The 15,715-nt window shown below is 40.1% G+C and overlaps 1 protein-coding gene across 1 annotated transcript; it reads left to right on the top strand.

Annotated features, from left to right (window-relative positions):
* Positions 1–4,156: 4,156 nt before the first annotated feature.
* LOC107016686 lies at positions 4,157–4,891 on the top strand. The gene is made up of 2 exons (XM_015217080.1): positions 4,157–4,475; positions 4,578–4,891. The coding sequence occupies exons 1-2, from the start codon at positions 4,157–4,159 to the stop codon at positions 4,889–4,891; spliced, it is 633 nt and encodes a 210-aa protein (XP_015072566.1).
* The last annotated feature ends 10,824 nt before the right edge of the window (positions 4,892–15,715 follow it).

Consider the following 15,715-nt stretch of genomic DNA (forward strand, 5'->3'; position numbering starts at 1 on the left):
GTTACATGGGATCGCGCAGTTCTGATGGCGGCGATGATAGCCGGGTTTGAGGTGGACTTCGCTTGACTTCTACAGGCGGTCATGCACGAGAGGGCTTTCAAGGTCACCACTACTTACCCTTTTTCGTGCATGATATTTTCTTTATGCAGGTCCGCAGGTGTACCCATATGGCACATTGATCAGTTTAAGACTTCGCTAGGCACTGTTGATATCGTCCTCATCAGGGAAGAGGCCAATGAGTTGGCTCCATACAGAGGGCCCCATCCAGAGGGGCCTCCACTTGGTGAGAATTAGGCTGACACTGTAGCGCATGCTCGAACGGCTACGCAGGCGGCTTCTGAAACCACTAACACTACCCCGGTCGAGTCTATTCCGGGTAGTAGCACAGCCCCTAACTCCTCTCTCTCAGCCCCTTTCCACGCTCTGGTCCCTCTTGCTAGGGTCCAGAAATTAGAGGCTCAGATGGCCACACTTCTGCATCACATCCAGCCTTGGATGCAGAGGTATATTGCTGAGGCGGAGGAGCGCTTGGAGCGTAAAATGGCACAGTACACAGAGCGGAAGATCGCTGAGGTTCATCAGCGCTTAGACGCTTTTGAGTTACAGGTGCTAGCCCGGCCAGCTCCTTCGGTGGACATGTCGACCCTTCAGGCTGCGGTTGAGAGTCTGCGAGTAGATATTTATATGATCCTAGAGGCTAGGGTGCCTGAGTCTGAGGCCCCTTCTGCAGAGCCTGATGAGGACACAGTGTTGGCGGCTTTATTCGCCACTTCTGAGATTCCACCACCTCCCCCTCGAGAGCATGCCAAGAGGCGTAGGGGTCGAGAGGAGGATGATCTAGAGCAAGGAAGAAGGAGCGTCGTGATATAGAGGCTGCGAGGAGAGCCTCAATTACTTATGAGGAGGCGTGTCAGACTAGGGTTGTAGAGTCAGCTTCTGGGACATCTTGCTCTAGAGATGTGGAGACAGCGGGAGGCACTACTGATAATGATGTTGCTGATGAGGACACTACTAAGGGTGTCCAGATTACATAGGTAGTGGGTTCCAGGGAACCGGATTCACTAGCTTGCTGATCGCCGGCGCTTTGCATCCCAGGTTTGCTTCACCTACCACTCTCTTATTTCAGTTTTTTTATCCATTGGGGAAAATTGCATATCTTTTTGTTAGGGGTGGGATAAATGGAAAGTGAGTGCTAGGGTGAAGTCTGAGTAGCCTAATTCACGATCCTCTTTTGGGGTTTTCTTGCCTGTGTTCTTTTTCCCCAAGAGACTGATTATTTTACTGTTGAACCGGCATGTCTATATCTTGTGTACATAGTATAAATCTGAAGCATGATGGGTAAAACAAAAATGATATCCTGATGTAATGAAAATGATGCATGGCTAGGCACAGTAATTGATAAATGTGTGGCTCTAAGCATGACATAGAGATACAACACTGCATGACCCTAAGTCTAAGACTCGAACTAGGTGTCTGATAATCTGGTAGAGTAATGAGATGTCAAGTGAGTGTGAGGAAAATTTGAATAGTCTACTATTTGTACTGAGCTAGAACTTGCCTGGTTAGTCCTGCTAAAATTAAGTTGTAATAGACAATTAGGAAAGGATCATAGGCCCTTGTTCAATATAGCAAATTTTTAGTCTAAATAAAATAAAAAAACGAATGAAATTAATCCCTCTTTTATCCAAATGATTTGAGATTAAAATAGACCTTTCTTTTTCACCCTAACTAATCTTTTCTGGGAATAATGTGTTGGCTCTGGTCTCTCTTTGGACATGTGCACCTGCATAAGTTGAGGGTGGCTAATGTAGTAAACAACCTTTTTGTGGCCCTGACCCAACTTTGGGTATTGTGTACTTTGACTCATGGCAAAGCCATGAGTTGAGGGTGGTTATTATGAGGAATGCTCTGGAAAGTGGGGTTGAAAGAACAAAGAGAGAGAAAGAACAAAAGTAAAGTGACTCAAGAACCAGTTGAAAGAAAAGTTAAATAAAAAATTATAATATATACAAGCAAGAAAAGAAAAGAGTCACTTACACAAATGAAGAAATCAGTGAAAATAGCAAGGTGAAAGAATATGAGAAATTGGGCGAAATAAAACGATAACAAGTGGTACGTTTAGCCGATATGTCAAGGAGAGCAAAAAGTCACTAAAGTATACCTAAATATATCCTACCTGACCCTGAGCCTATGTTACAAGCTAAGAATGTCCTATCGTGATCCAAAAAGTTGTATGGCGAACTAAAAGCAGTGAAAATAAGGGCAAGCTTATGGGAATATGTATGAATGAGTTGTGAATTTGTTTAGAGAGTGAGTGTTGAAAAGTAACCCTTATAGTCAAACTGAAATCATTGTGTGAAAAATGAGGATGTTTTTTTGAAGTGAGGATACTAGTTGCAATACCGGAAATATTAGCACCTCGGTGAGAAAATTGAGGAGGATAGGTGTCAGTGCGTGGTGAGTCTGTGTCATGGTCTGGTTCTACATAATTCAAGCCTAATAGTGATAACATGCATAAACATGATGAGACTGATCGGGATTGATAGCAAAATGATTGCGAAAGCTAAAATATGGAATACTATTGTACAAAGATTTTGTAGTGAGTCATAGTGCGTCGCTTGAGGACAAACAACAAATTTAAGTTGAGGGTGTTGATATATCGTGGTTTCACGGTATTTTTAATTTTTTTTCCATAAATTTAGTGTGTGTCCAAATGCCTTTTTGTATTGATTTTCATGTAAGTTTCTCCTTATTTGCAGGAAATCTGTCCAAAGATGAACGTGGAAGTTTTTGAGAGAGAAATGCAGAAGAGACCACCTACGTAGCTTGTGACGGTCCGTCGATCTTGTGACGGTACGTAGGTGGCATCATAGTGAAGCTGTTGAAGAAAGATGGGGAAGTCTGACCTAGTCTGGGATTACGGAAGTCCACGACGGACCATGATATCCACGACGGTCCATCCTGCTGGTTCGTCGTGATGATCACAGAGTAGTCCCAGTACCCAAATTCCAAGAAGTTTTAGTATTATGGAATGGAGACCCTCGACGGACCGTCGTGCTTGGAACGGTCCGTCATACCTGTTCATTGAGGGTAATGAAGAAAGCAGCAGAAGATTTTGTGAAGTATGGGACGACGGAGGCCATGACGGCCCATCGTGTCCACGACGGTCCGTCACGAGGTCCGTCGACCCAGACGCGTTTTAAAAGATTTTCAGTAATTAGAATCCTTCTTTTATTAGGTTTTTGTTTTTATTATAAATAGTTCGAAAAACCTCGTTTTTGGGGTTAGACTCTTCGATAGTAGACTTTTTTATAGTTAGACTTTTGGATAATCTTTAGTTCTCTTGTTCAAGTATTAAAGGATTAATTTCAGTAATTCTTACATTTTTTCTGGAATTGATTGTTGGTGCTTTTGTTGATTAATCAGGTTAATTTCTGGATTTTATTCTTTCTCATTAAAGTTAGTGCATAAATTCTTATATTAAATATATGAATAGTGTGATTATGACTAGGGTAACTAAACTCCATAACTAGGGTTGTGGGAACCATGGGTGAATAATGAGGTAAAATCTAACTTAAATAGCAATTCTAGAATAGTGTCTTGCATGTACTGATAATTCTTTCGTTTAAAAGTCTTTTTAATGGATGGCTAACATTAGAACTCGCCTTAATGCTACTTGCCAGACCAAGGAGAATGGGATGTAAAAAACTCGAAGATCACATCGTATGTGCAATATGTACATAAGTTGTGTAAGAGATTCCGCAAGATTGAGTTTAGACACACTCCCAGAATGCAGAATGAGCTAGTCGACGCTCTTGTCACCATCGCCTCAATTATTAAGCATCTGCATATAAATATAAAAGAACTAGACGGTTTGCCATGGTATTTTGATATAAAGAAGTACTTAGAGACCAGGAGTTATCCTGAGGATGCAGCATCAAAATAAAAGAAGTCGACATACCAAATAGCCCATAACTTCTTTCTAAGTGGAGAAATACTCTATAGGAGGACTCCATATTTAGGTCTTCTCAGATGTATTAATGTTGCTGAAGCTACAAAGCTTATTGAACAAATATACGCTGGAGTTTGCGGTACGCACAGGAATGGACTTACTTTGGCGAGGAAGATCCTTCGAGTGGGTTATTTTTTTATGACTATGGAGAATGATTGCTGCAAGTTCGTGCAGAAATGTCATAAATGTCAAGTGCACAGTAATTTTATCCCAGTTTCACCTCACGAACTTAATGCTATGAGTTCACCTTGGCCATTTGTAGCTTGGGGCATGAAAATCATTGGTCCAATAAAACCAGCCGTTTCTAACAGACACAGATTTATTTTGGTTGCCATTGACTACTTCACCAAGTGGGTGGAAGCAGCGTCGTACAAGTTAGTGACCAAAAAAGTTGTAGCTGATTTTGTTCGAAATAATCTAATACGCCGGTTTGCAGTATCGGAATCCATCATTACTGATAATGGTGCAAATCTCAACAGTCACTTGATGAGAGACATATGTGAGCAGTTTAAGAATTCTCACTGAAACTCAACCACTTATCGCCCTCAAATGAATGGAGTTGTAGAGGTTGCCAATCAGAACATCAAGAAGATTCTGAGAAAAATGATTAACAATCACCAAGGTTGGCATGAGATGTTGCCATATGCTTTGTTGGGTTATCGTATGACTGTCAGAACGTCGATTGGATCTACACCATACTTGTTAGTATATGGAACTGAAGCGGTCATACCTGTTGAAGTTGAGATACCTTCTTTAAGAATTATCCAAGACGCTGAGTTGAGTAATGTTGAATGGGTCAGCAAGCGGATTGATCAGTTAACCTTGATTGATGAGAAGAGAATGGTTTCTGTTTATCAGTATAAACTATATCGACAATGAATGATTCGTACTTTCCACAAAAGAGTCAGAACCAAAATTTGAAATCGCTTAGTTGGTCCTTAAGTGCATTTTTCCTCATCAAGATGATTACAAAGGGAAATTCGCACCAAACTGGCAAGCACTCTACATGGTTCGCACGGTATTATCAGGAGGTGCTTCGATCCTGTCGGAGATGGATGGCACCACATGGGAAGTCAATCAATTCAGATGCTTTCAAAAGATATTACGTGTGAAGCTTCAGTTTGTATTTCATGTCATTTCCTTGTAATCGTCCTATTTGCTTGTAATTGCCTTGATTTTAATTTTTTCCCTCTTGTAATGAACTAGGTTCGACCTTAATTCTCAAGAATAAGATATGTAGGCGGCCTATGTTGGTCTCAGTCGTTTTCTTTGTAAAATTTCTTATTTTTGTTAACCTTTGAGGGGGAACTACGTTTGACCTCATTTGTACCTTAACGGGATACGTAGGTGCCACAAGGGCTCGGTCATATCTCCCATAAGATTTTTATTTTTCTTTACAATAGAAACTGAAACAGAATTTTGAGAGGAACTCCAAAATTCTCGAGAAGAAGATTTTCCTCAACAGAGCAAAACTGAAGTTACTTTGAGATTACCAACAGGGACAGATTTCTTTAAAAGTATCTCTAGAATTTCCGCGATTCACTGACAGTCAAAGATAAGCAAGACAGTTAACAGGGACAGAAATTTTGAGGATGGCCTCAAAATTTCAACTGGGGTTTATCGACAGTCTAGAGTGACTTTGAATACTCCCCAACAAATAATCACATAGACCTCCAAGCATCAGACTCAAGAAATTTCTCTAAGCCTGGCGTGACATGATACTTGGCAGAAACCTTTTTTCAAAATACTACTTTTCAAAAATTTATTTTCCTAGGAAAATTTTCCATTTATGTTTCATTTGTTTTGGCATAAAATATTTTGTCTTATCTATCAAAAGTCGGGAGATCAAAAAATCAATCGGATATAGAAGGACAAAGAGCAGACATATGAAGAAATCAACATAAATCAGTGCGTTTTAAATTAATAACTTTTCTATGGACGCAGGTTTATAGGTTTACTCCGAAATAAGCAAATTCCTCCAATCGATGAATATGGAGAAGTCAGGGGGCAAAAAGCTCCCCAAAATTAAATAATTTTCTGTGGATGCAGGAAATATTTTATATTACTCATATCGAAGACTTGGGAACATAAACAACATTGTTTCATCAAATTCCAAACAACATGAGGTCTATAATGAAGATACACATATGTTCAAAGAGGAATCAAGTGAAAACCCTAAGAAAGACACTTTATGGTTTTTCATCAAGGACATCATCTGCATCATATTATCAGACATGATAGTATTACTACCCGGAGGGTCATTATATTTGTGTTATCAATTGAGATGATACAATTTATCGCATCGTCGATTGAGACGATATCATTATCCAGAAGGCACCCAGAAGATCATTATATTGCTCGATTGAAGCACTGTCTTCATTTGGTACCAAGGATGGCATCAACAGAAAATATTCATGCATTGCAAAAAAATATTCATGCATCGCGAAAAGATGTTCATGCATCGTGAGAAAATATTCAAGCATCGCAAAAATCATGCATCGCGAGTTGATATTCATGCATCGCGGAAGATCATGCATCACGAGAAGGTATTCATGCATTGCGGAGAAAGTCACGCATCGCGAGTTGATATTCATGCATCACAAAAAAACATGCATTGCGAAAGATCATGCATCTCGAGAAGATATTCATTCATTGCAGGAAAAATCATGCATCGCGAGTTGATATTCATGCATCGCAGAAAGTGATGCATCGCGAGAAAATATTCATGCATCGAGGAAAAATCATGCACTGCAGAAAAAAGTCGTGCATTGCAAGAAAAAATTCATGCATCGCGGAAAATAGGCCATGCATAGCAAGGAAAAGAATTCATGCATCGCAAAAGGAAGCCACGCAGTGCAAGAGAAAGAAATTATGCACCCCTAGAGAATAGTTTTCTATTGACATCAACCGTATCCTTTTATTTTGACAAGAGTAAACACCAAAAAAATCATCGAAAACGACATCAAGAGAAATATCAGCACACTGCATCAGCTTTTCTTTATTTTGACATCAAATGAAGAGTACACTGAATATTATATTGCAAACATAAGACATAAGCTTTATTTTCTTTACGTCAAACCCAAGGGAGTTGACGAAAAATGTACAAGGAGAGCAATTAATTGTCAACACGATAAAAGACATTATCTCTCATTTGAATTGAAATTTTTTATGCTAATGAGTTTTATCTCAGTTTTTGTCGAGAGCATCCAAGAGTATAAATTCTCAAAAACATACGACATGTGTGGACGACAACAAAAAGGATGCAGCACAACGTTGAACTTGTAACACCCCGTAGCCAAAACAGACCAAAAATTAGTTTTTCAGAAAAATCTGCAGGTGCTACCAACGGTGGCATCGACGTACCGTAGCCTGAACCACGGTCCGTCCTGCACAACCGTCGATGGGATCAGAAAATCCAAAAAAAATTCAGCCTAGAAAAATTGGTTAAGTCTTGAACGACAGACGAAATTACGATCCGTAGGTCAAACGACGGGTTGTAGTCCGTGACCATCGATCAAGACTCCCTTCAACCACTCTCTGACAAGAACTATGGACGACCATCATGGTTCGTAGGTGGACCTACGGTCCGTAGGTGGAAAATATGCAGCCAGTAGGGAAATGCAGTTGGGTCAACTTAAAATGATCATAACTCTTAGCACAAAATGGATTAGGTCTCCCATGACCTACCCACAGACAGATAATTGAATTATCTTTCCATAGACACCGACCTTGCTAAAATCATACCTCCAAGTAAAAAGTTATGCCCATTTTAGTAAAGTTCTTCCGAACATGCCCTCACGACAGACCAAACGACGGGGCGTCGGGCGCACGACGGACCATCAGTCCTGGACATCGTTAGGCCCGATAGTAACCTTCCCAGGGGTCTTTTTTACCTTTCCCACTCTGTTTAAACCCTTAGTTACGTCGTTTTGACCCTAAATCATCATATTTTAGTCAGTTTAAGCCTAGAAACATAATTAAAACATATCCAAGTCAAATCATTAAATCAAAACTTAGAAAATTAGAAGCAAGAGAGGAGAAAAAAGCTCAAGAACCCTAGTTCAAGAACTCCACAGGCTCCAGCAGTTCCAGCCCCAAAACTTAAGTATTTTTCCGTGTATTTCATCACCAGGTATGTGGGATTTCACTAGTGGGTTCCTTTCACCCATTGGGTCCTTAGTTTCAGTCAGTTCTTGATTCTCTTAGCATGATTAAACCTAGGATTTCTAGAACTTTGATATAACTTTTTGAATTTATTAAATATATGTTCCAAATCAGATTATCATGTTATTACTCAGATTATCGCATGAATTTTAGAACCCTAGCTTTGTATTTCTTTAGTTCTTGAATCACACATGCTAGGTCATATATTTCAGACACTTCAGATATATATGCCTCAGTTATAAATACATAATTACCAGATTAATTGTTGCATTCTCAGTTTGCATGTTAAGTTTCGAGCTATCCAGTATTTACAGAAATTCAGATATAACCAGTTAATTTACAGAATTCATTGGGAGTAGCATAATACCGAGTTGGACTATGGTTTAGCATACTCAATAGTCCCAGAACTACTAGCCAAGTAGGTTAAGTCCCCTCTGTGGGCAATCAGTTTAGTGATCAAGCCAGCATGCCTTTATACCTTTGGTCGGGTATTTTGGGTCCTCTCGATGGGGCGTATACATCGGACTCTACATTTAGCTCATGTGGTTTTATTATTGGTTATTAGTAGCAGTCAGACTCTCTTCATTGACCATTTATCAGTATATTCAGTATTCAGTTTCAGCATGTTATAAGTTGGTCATTTCATCGAGTTACCTAAGAAATCAGCACATCACGTTCAGATTGTTATACTTGTTTTTATGCTTGTTCATGTATGTTTTATTTCAGCTTTACTATATCCTACATGCTCAGTACCTTTCAAGTATTGACGCGTACATGCGCTACATCTTCTCGTGATGTAGGTTCAGGTTCTCAGCATCCACATCACGCATATATTGATTTCCCGATCTCCAGTTCAGCAGATTTAGTGGTGAGTCCTCATTCTCCGAGGACAACAGTCATGAGTTTCATTTCAGTCTTTAGTCATTTAGTTTCAGTTTTTTCTAGATTTAGCTGGGGCTTGTCCCAGTATTTCTAGTCTAGCTTAGAGTCTATTTTCAGACATAGTTAGATTCAGCTTAGTATTGAGTTAATATTTCTTTTATATTAACCTCATTATTTTCAAATATCTCAGTTATAGAATATGGGTATCCCCCATCTTTTCATTTTGAGTATGATTTAGCTTCCGCAATAGTTTATTATCTTTAGTATGCCCATGATCATGCCAGCAGGGTAAGCTTGGGATCACTTGTGGTCCTAGGTTCCGTGTCCGCGTCTTGGGGGTAGCTCGGGGCGTGACAAAACTTGGTATTAGAGCACTAGGTTCAAGAGTCCTAGGATGTCTGAAGAAGCTGCACTAAGTAGAGTCCTTTTCATGGGTGTGAAGTGCACCACATCTAATGAGAGGGAGGATATGAAGTGTTTCAGGAAAAACTTCACCTTTTTTTTACTCTTATCGTGCGTAAGGTATGATCTAATTCCATTATAATTCGACGTTGAGCGCTTAAGATCATGCCTTCTCGTAGAGGTTAGAAATGGAATGCTAATGCATGTAATGCTAACACATCTCCTCTAGTAACAGATAAGGAAGCTCAAATGCAGAATTTCATAAAGCCAATTCAGCTTTTGGTCAAGAGTATGACCAACCAGAACAATAAGCAGGTTCTAGTTCCTACTAATAGAATTGATCGATCGATGGCATCCAAAGTTTATAATTTTGTTTGGATGAATCCATCTAAGTTTTTAGGGTCGCATGTTGGTAAGGACCCACATAAGTTCATTGATGAAGTCAAGAAAATATTTTGTGTGATGTTAGTAACTGGTAGTGATAGGTGAGATTGGCATCCTACAAACTCAAGGATGTGACTTACATATGGTTCACTCAGTGGAAAGACAACAGAGATGACTTTGCCTTTTGTAACTCAGTATAGAAGTCCAATTCAATGTCATTCTATAAACTCTCTCAGAACTTTTCTCAGTCTCTAATCCAGTTGGTGACCCAGTTATAGCTAGACGGGTATACAGAAATTGCCCTGTGATAGTCTCTCAGAAAGTCACTTCAGCAGATCTAGTAGAGTTAAAAATAGTAGACTTCGATGTCATTCTAGGAATGGATTGGTTACACTCATGTTATGCCTCAATCGATTGTAGAACTAGGATTGTTCATTTTCTGTTTCCAAACGAACCAATCTTAGAATGGAAGGGTAGAAGCCTAGCGCCTATGGGTCGATTTATTTCTTACCTTAAGGCAAGAAAGATGATATCTAAGGGTTATCTCTATCATCTAGTTCAGGTTAAGGATTCTAGCCTTGAAACCACATCTCTTGAGTCAGTTCCAGTAGTGTGTGAATTTCCAGAAGTATTTCCAAAAGATCTTCCCCGAGTTCCTCCCGAAAGGGAAATCGACTTTGGAATTGATCTCCTTCCAGATACCCAGACTATTTCTATTCCTCTTTACAGAATAGCTCCAGCAGAGCCTAAGGAATTGAAAGAAGAGTTGAAAGACCTTCTAGATAAGGGTTTCATCAGACCTAGTATTTCACCATGGGGTGCACCAAATTGTTCGTAAAGAAGAAAGATGGTTCTCTCAGAATGTGCATTGACTATAGACAGTTGAACAAGGTCATAATCAATAATAAGTATTCTGTCCCCAGGATTGATGACTTGTTTGACCAACTTCAGGGTGCTAGTCATTTCTCAAAGATAGACCTCAGATCGGGTTATCATCAACTCAGAGTAAGAGATAGTGACATTCTGAAAAAAGCCTTCAGAACTCGGTATGGTCATTATAAATTTGTAGTTATGTCGTTTGGACTAACCAATGCTCCTGCAGCTTTCATGGATTTGATGAACAGAGTGTTCAAACAGTACTTAGACTTGTTCGTTATCGTCTTTATTAATGATATCCTCATTAACTCTAGGAGTGAGGAAGAACATGCAAGTCATTTGAGAGTTGTTCTACAAACTCTCAAAGATCGCAAGTTATTCTCTAAGTTTAGTAAATGTGAGTTTTGGTTGCAATCCGTTGCTTTCCTTGGTCACATTGTATCTAGCGAAGGGATCTGCGTAGATTTACAAAAGAGAGAAGCAGTGAAACAATGGCCCAGACCTACCTCTGCTACAGATATCAGAAGTTTCTTAGGTCAAGCAGGTTATTACAAAAGGTTCGTGGAAGGATTTTCATCCATAGCCTCACCATTGACTAGGTTGACTCAGAAGATGGTGAAGTTCCAATGGTCAGATGATTGTGAGAAAAGCTTCGCAGAATTGAAAACTAGATTGACTACAGCTCCTGTATTGACTCTACCAGAGGGTTCAGATGGTTATGTGATCTATTGCGATGCATCCAGAGTTGGCCTTGGTTGTGTGTTGATGCAAAGAGATAAGGTTATATCTTATGCCTCTAGAAAGCCTAAGGTGCATGAGAAGAACTATCCAACTCATGACCTCGAGCTTGCAGCAGTGGTGTTTGCACTCAAGATTTGGAGACACTACTTGTATGGTGTTCATGTAGATGTGTTCACCGATCATAAGAGCCTTCATTATGTGTTCACCCAGAAAGAGTTGAATCTTCGCTAGAGGAGATGGCTTGAGTTCCTTAAGGATTATGATATGAGTGTGCATTATCATCCAGTAAAGGCGAATGTAGTGGCCGATGCTCTTAGTAGATTCTCTATGGGTAGTGTAGCCCATGTTGAGGAAAAAAGAAAGGAGATAGTGAAGGATTTTCACAGGCTTGCTCGCTTGGGAGTTCGCCTTATGAGCATATCAGACAGCGGTGTAACAGTTCAGAATGGGGAAGAATCGTCTTTGGTAGTGGAGGTTAAGGAAAAGCAAGAGAGTGGTCCGATCTTGCTTGAACTAAAAGGTGCAGTCAACAATCAGAGAGTGGAGGTTTTCTCCCAAGGGGGAGATGGTGTACTTCGCTACCAAGGTAGATTGTGTGTTCCTGATGTGGGAGAGTTGAGGCAGCATATTCTTGCAGAAGCTCATAACTCCAGGTATTCTATTCATCCAGGTGGCACTAAGATGTACCGCGATCTGCGGGAAGTCTATTGGTGGAATGGCATGAAGAGGGATATAGCAGACTTTATGAGTAAGTGCCCCAATTGCCAGCAAGTCAAGGTAGAACATCAGAAACCAGGAGGTATGTCTCAAGAGATCGATATTCCTACTTAGAAGTGGGATGTGATCAATATGGATTTCATCACAGTGTTACCTCGTACTCGCAGACAGCATGACTCAATTTGGGTGATAGTTGATAGGATGACTAAGTCTTCTCGCTTTTTGGCGGTCAAGACTACATATTCGGTAGAGGACTATGCTAAGCTTTACCTTACATAAATTGTGAGGTTGCATGGGGTTCCTTTGTCTATCATCTCAGATAGAGGTCCTCAGTTTACCTCTCATTTCTTGAAGTTAATTAAAAAAAAGTCTTGGTACTCAAGTTAACCTTAGTACATCATTTCATCCAAAGACGGATGGGCAGGCAGAGCGTACCATTCAGACCTTAGAGGATATGTTGAGAGCTTGTGTGATCGATTTCAAAGGTAGTTGGGATGATCACCTTTCTCTTATTGAGTTTTTCTACAATAATAGCTACCATTCCAGCATTCAGATGGCCCCTTATGAGGCTTTATATGGGCGTAGATGTAGATCTCTTGTTGGTTGGTTTGAAGTAGGTGAAGCAACTTTGATAGGGCCAGATTCAGTCCTTTATGCTACGGAGAAAGTGAAACTCATTAGAGATAGACTTAAGACAGCCCAAAGTCGTCAGAAATCTTATGCAGATGTAAGGAGAAGGGAACTAGAGTTCCAAGTTGATGATTGGGTTTTTCTGAAAGTCTCACCTATGAATGGGGTGATGAGATTTGGAAAGAAAGGGAAGCTCAGTCCTAGATATGTAGGCCCTTACAAGATCATGAAAAGGATTGGCAAGGTGGCATATGAGTTAGAGTTGCTAGCAAAATTAGCAGCTGTGCATCCGGTTTTCCACATCTCACTCTTGAAGAAGTGCATGGGTGACCCAGCCTCTATAGTGTCATTAGAGAGTGTGGTGGTGTAAGATAGCCTTTCTTATGAGGATATACCAGTTGAGATTCTTGACCGTCAGGTTAAAAGGTTGAGAAACAAAGAAGTCGCTTTAGTCAAGGTTTTGTGGAGGAGTTAGTCCGTAAAAAGAGCTACTTGGGAAGCAGAAGCAGCCATGAAAGCCAAGTATCCTTACCTTTTTCCTTATGATTCCACTCTAGCTTGAGGTAATAGTTCCTCTTCAGTTTTATAGTCATTAATGCGTTGATTCAGTTTTAGAATCATGTTCCTTCAGTTTGTACTTTCATTTTTAGCGTAATTTCATATACTCAGAAGTCAATTCAGTCAGAACTCAGTTCTCAGTGTTTAGTAGGGGGTTTGCATCTCTCTCTTTCTATTTCAGCTAGTTTAGTCTTCATTCGAGAACGAATGTTCCCAAGGGGGGAATAATGTAACACCCCGTAGCCAAAACAGACCAAAAATTATTTTTTCAGAAAAATCTGCAGGTACTACCAACGGTGGCATCGACGGACAGTAGCCTGAACCACGGTCCGTCCTGCACAACCGTCGATGGGATCAGAAACTCCCGAAAAATTCAACCTAGAAAAACTGGTTAAGTCTTGGACGACGGACTTACGGTCCGTAGGTCAAACGACGATCCATAGTCCATGACCGTCGATCAACACTCCCTTCAACCACTCTCTGACAAGAGCTATGGATGACCAGCATGGTTTGTAGGTGGACCTACGGTCCGTAGGTCTGACCGTAGGTGGAAAATTTGCAGCCAGTTAAAGAGAAATGCAATTGAGTCAACTTAAAATGATCATAACTCTTAGCACAAAATGAATTAGGTCTCCCATGACCTACCCACAAACAGATAATTGAATTATCTTTCCATAGACAACAACCTTGCTAAAATCAGACCTCCGAGTAAACAGTTATGCCCATTTTAGTAAAGTCCTTTCTAAAAGGCCCTCACGACGGACCAAACGACGGGGCGTCAAACACACAACGGACCGTCACTCCTGGCCGTCGTGAGGCCCGACAAGAACCTTCCCAGGGGTCTTTTTGACCTTTCCCACTCTGTTTAAACCCTAAGTTACGTCGTTTTGACCCTAAATCATCATATTTTAGTCAGTTTAAGCCTAGAAACATAATTAAAACATATCCAAGTCAAATCATTAAATCAAAACATAGAAAATTATAAGCAAGAGAGGAGAAAAAAGCTCAAGAACCCTAGTTCAAGAAAGCCACAAGCTCCAGCAGTTCAAGCCCCAAAACTTATGTATTTTTCTGTGGATTTCATCACCAGGTATGTGGGATTTCACTAGTGGGTTCCTTTCACCCATTGGGTCCTTAGTTTCAGTCATTTCTTGATTCTCTTATCACGATTAAACCTAGGATTTCTAGAACTTTGATATAACTTTCTGAATTTATTAAATATATGTTCCAAATCAGATTATCATGTTATTACTCAGATTATCGCATGAATTTCGGAACCCTAGATTTGTATTTCTTTAGTTCTTGAATTACACATGCTAGGTCATATATTTCAGACACTTCATATTTACATGCCTAAGTTATAAATGCATAATTACCAGATTAATTGTTGCATTCTTAGTTTGCATGTTCAGTTTCGAGCTATCCAGTATTTACAAAAATCCAGATATAATCAGTTAATTTACAGAATTCATTGGGAGTAGCATCATACCGAGTTGGACTAGGGTTTAGCGTACCCAATAGTCCCAGAACTACTAGCCAAATAGGTTTAAGTCCCCTCTGTGGGCAATCAGTTTAGTGATCACGCCAGCATGCCTTTATATCTTTGGACGGGTATGCTCATGATCATGCCAGCAGGGTTAGCTTGGGATCACTTGTGGTCCTATGTTCCGTGTCCGCATCTCGGGGGTAGCTCGGGGCGTGACAGAACTTTTTCTTAGAAGTGAATTGGACATAGTCCAAAGAGGAGTGTAAAACTCTTAGGACGCAAGAAGAGGAGAAACTTCCACCACAATCAAACCACATCCCTATTAGAAGGCATGTGAGTTTTTCTTTAGATCTGTTGGTTTCAGTTTTGCATCCGAAAAATTCAGTCTATCGGAAGCAACTTTCCAATCTTAGTGGCAATGCACCAAGATCTTTGGAAATTAGGTACGTGTAAGTTCTTAATTGTGGGTGTGAAGCGCGCCACATCAATGTCCAAGAGGTTACAATCCTCCTTTTAATACTCAACTTTATTTGTTACTTGTCCATAACCAAAGGTTATTTAGAATAGTAGATTTTCTTTTCAACCGATCGAGTCAAACTACAAGCAGAATGATTCCTAAAGTTAAGGATATTGTAGGCGGGATCAATTCGAAACCTCGGCTGTATTCCAACACACACTCTTAAATCTTATTCTCGAGCATTTCGGTCCCTTCATAATTCAGTATCGAGGTAGCTTCCGAATTCCTTCAAAATTGTGTGTTAAAACAAAAGTATCAAATTACAAGTGGCCTGAATTCTCATATAGTCTGAGATATGTAGGAAGCCCATTTTCAGTGTTCGTCCATAACTCCTAGTCCATACCAA

Source organism: Solanum pennellii, chromosome 4 (genome assembly GCF_001406875.1).
Source record: "Solanum pennellii chromosome 4, SPENNV200".
Classification (NCBI taxonomy): domain Eukaryota; kingdom Viridiplantae; phylum Streptophyta; class Magnoliopsida; order Solanales; family Solanaceae; genus Solanum; species Solanum pennellii.

What these genes read in the sequence shown, in the direction of transcription:
- LOC107016686 (XM_015217080.1), top strand. Translation starts at nt 4,157, where the DNA reads ATGGAGAATGATTGCTGCAAGTTCGTGCAGAAATGTCATAAATGTCAA. An exon ending in ATCCATCATTACTGATAATG is followed by an intron (nt 4,476 to 4,577) that starts GTGCAAATCTCA and finishes ATGGAGTTGTAG; the next exon opens with AGGTTGCCAATCAGAACATC.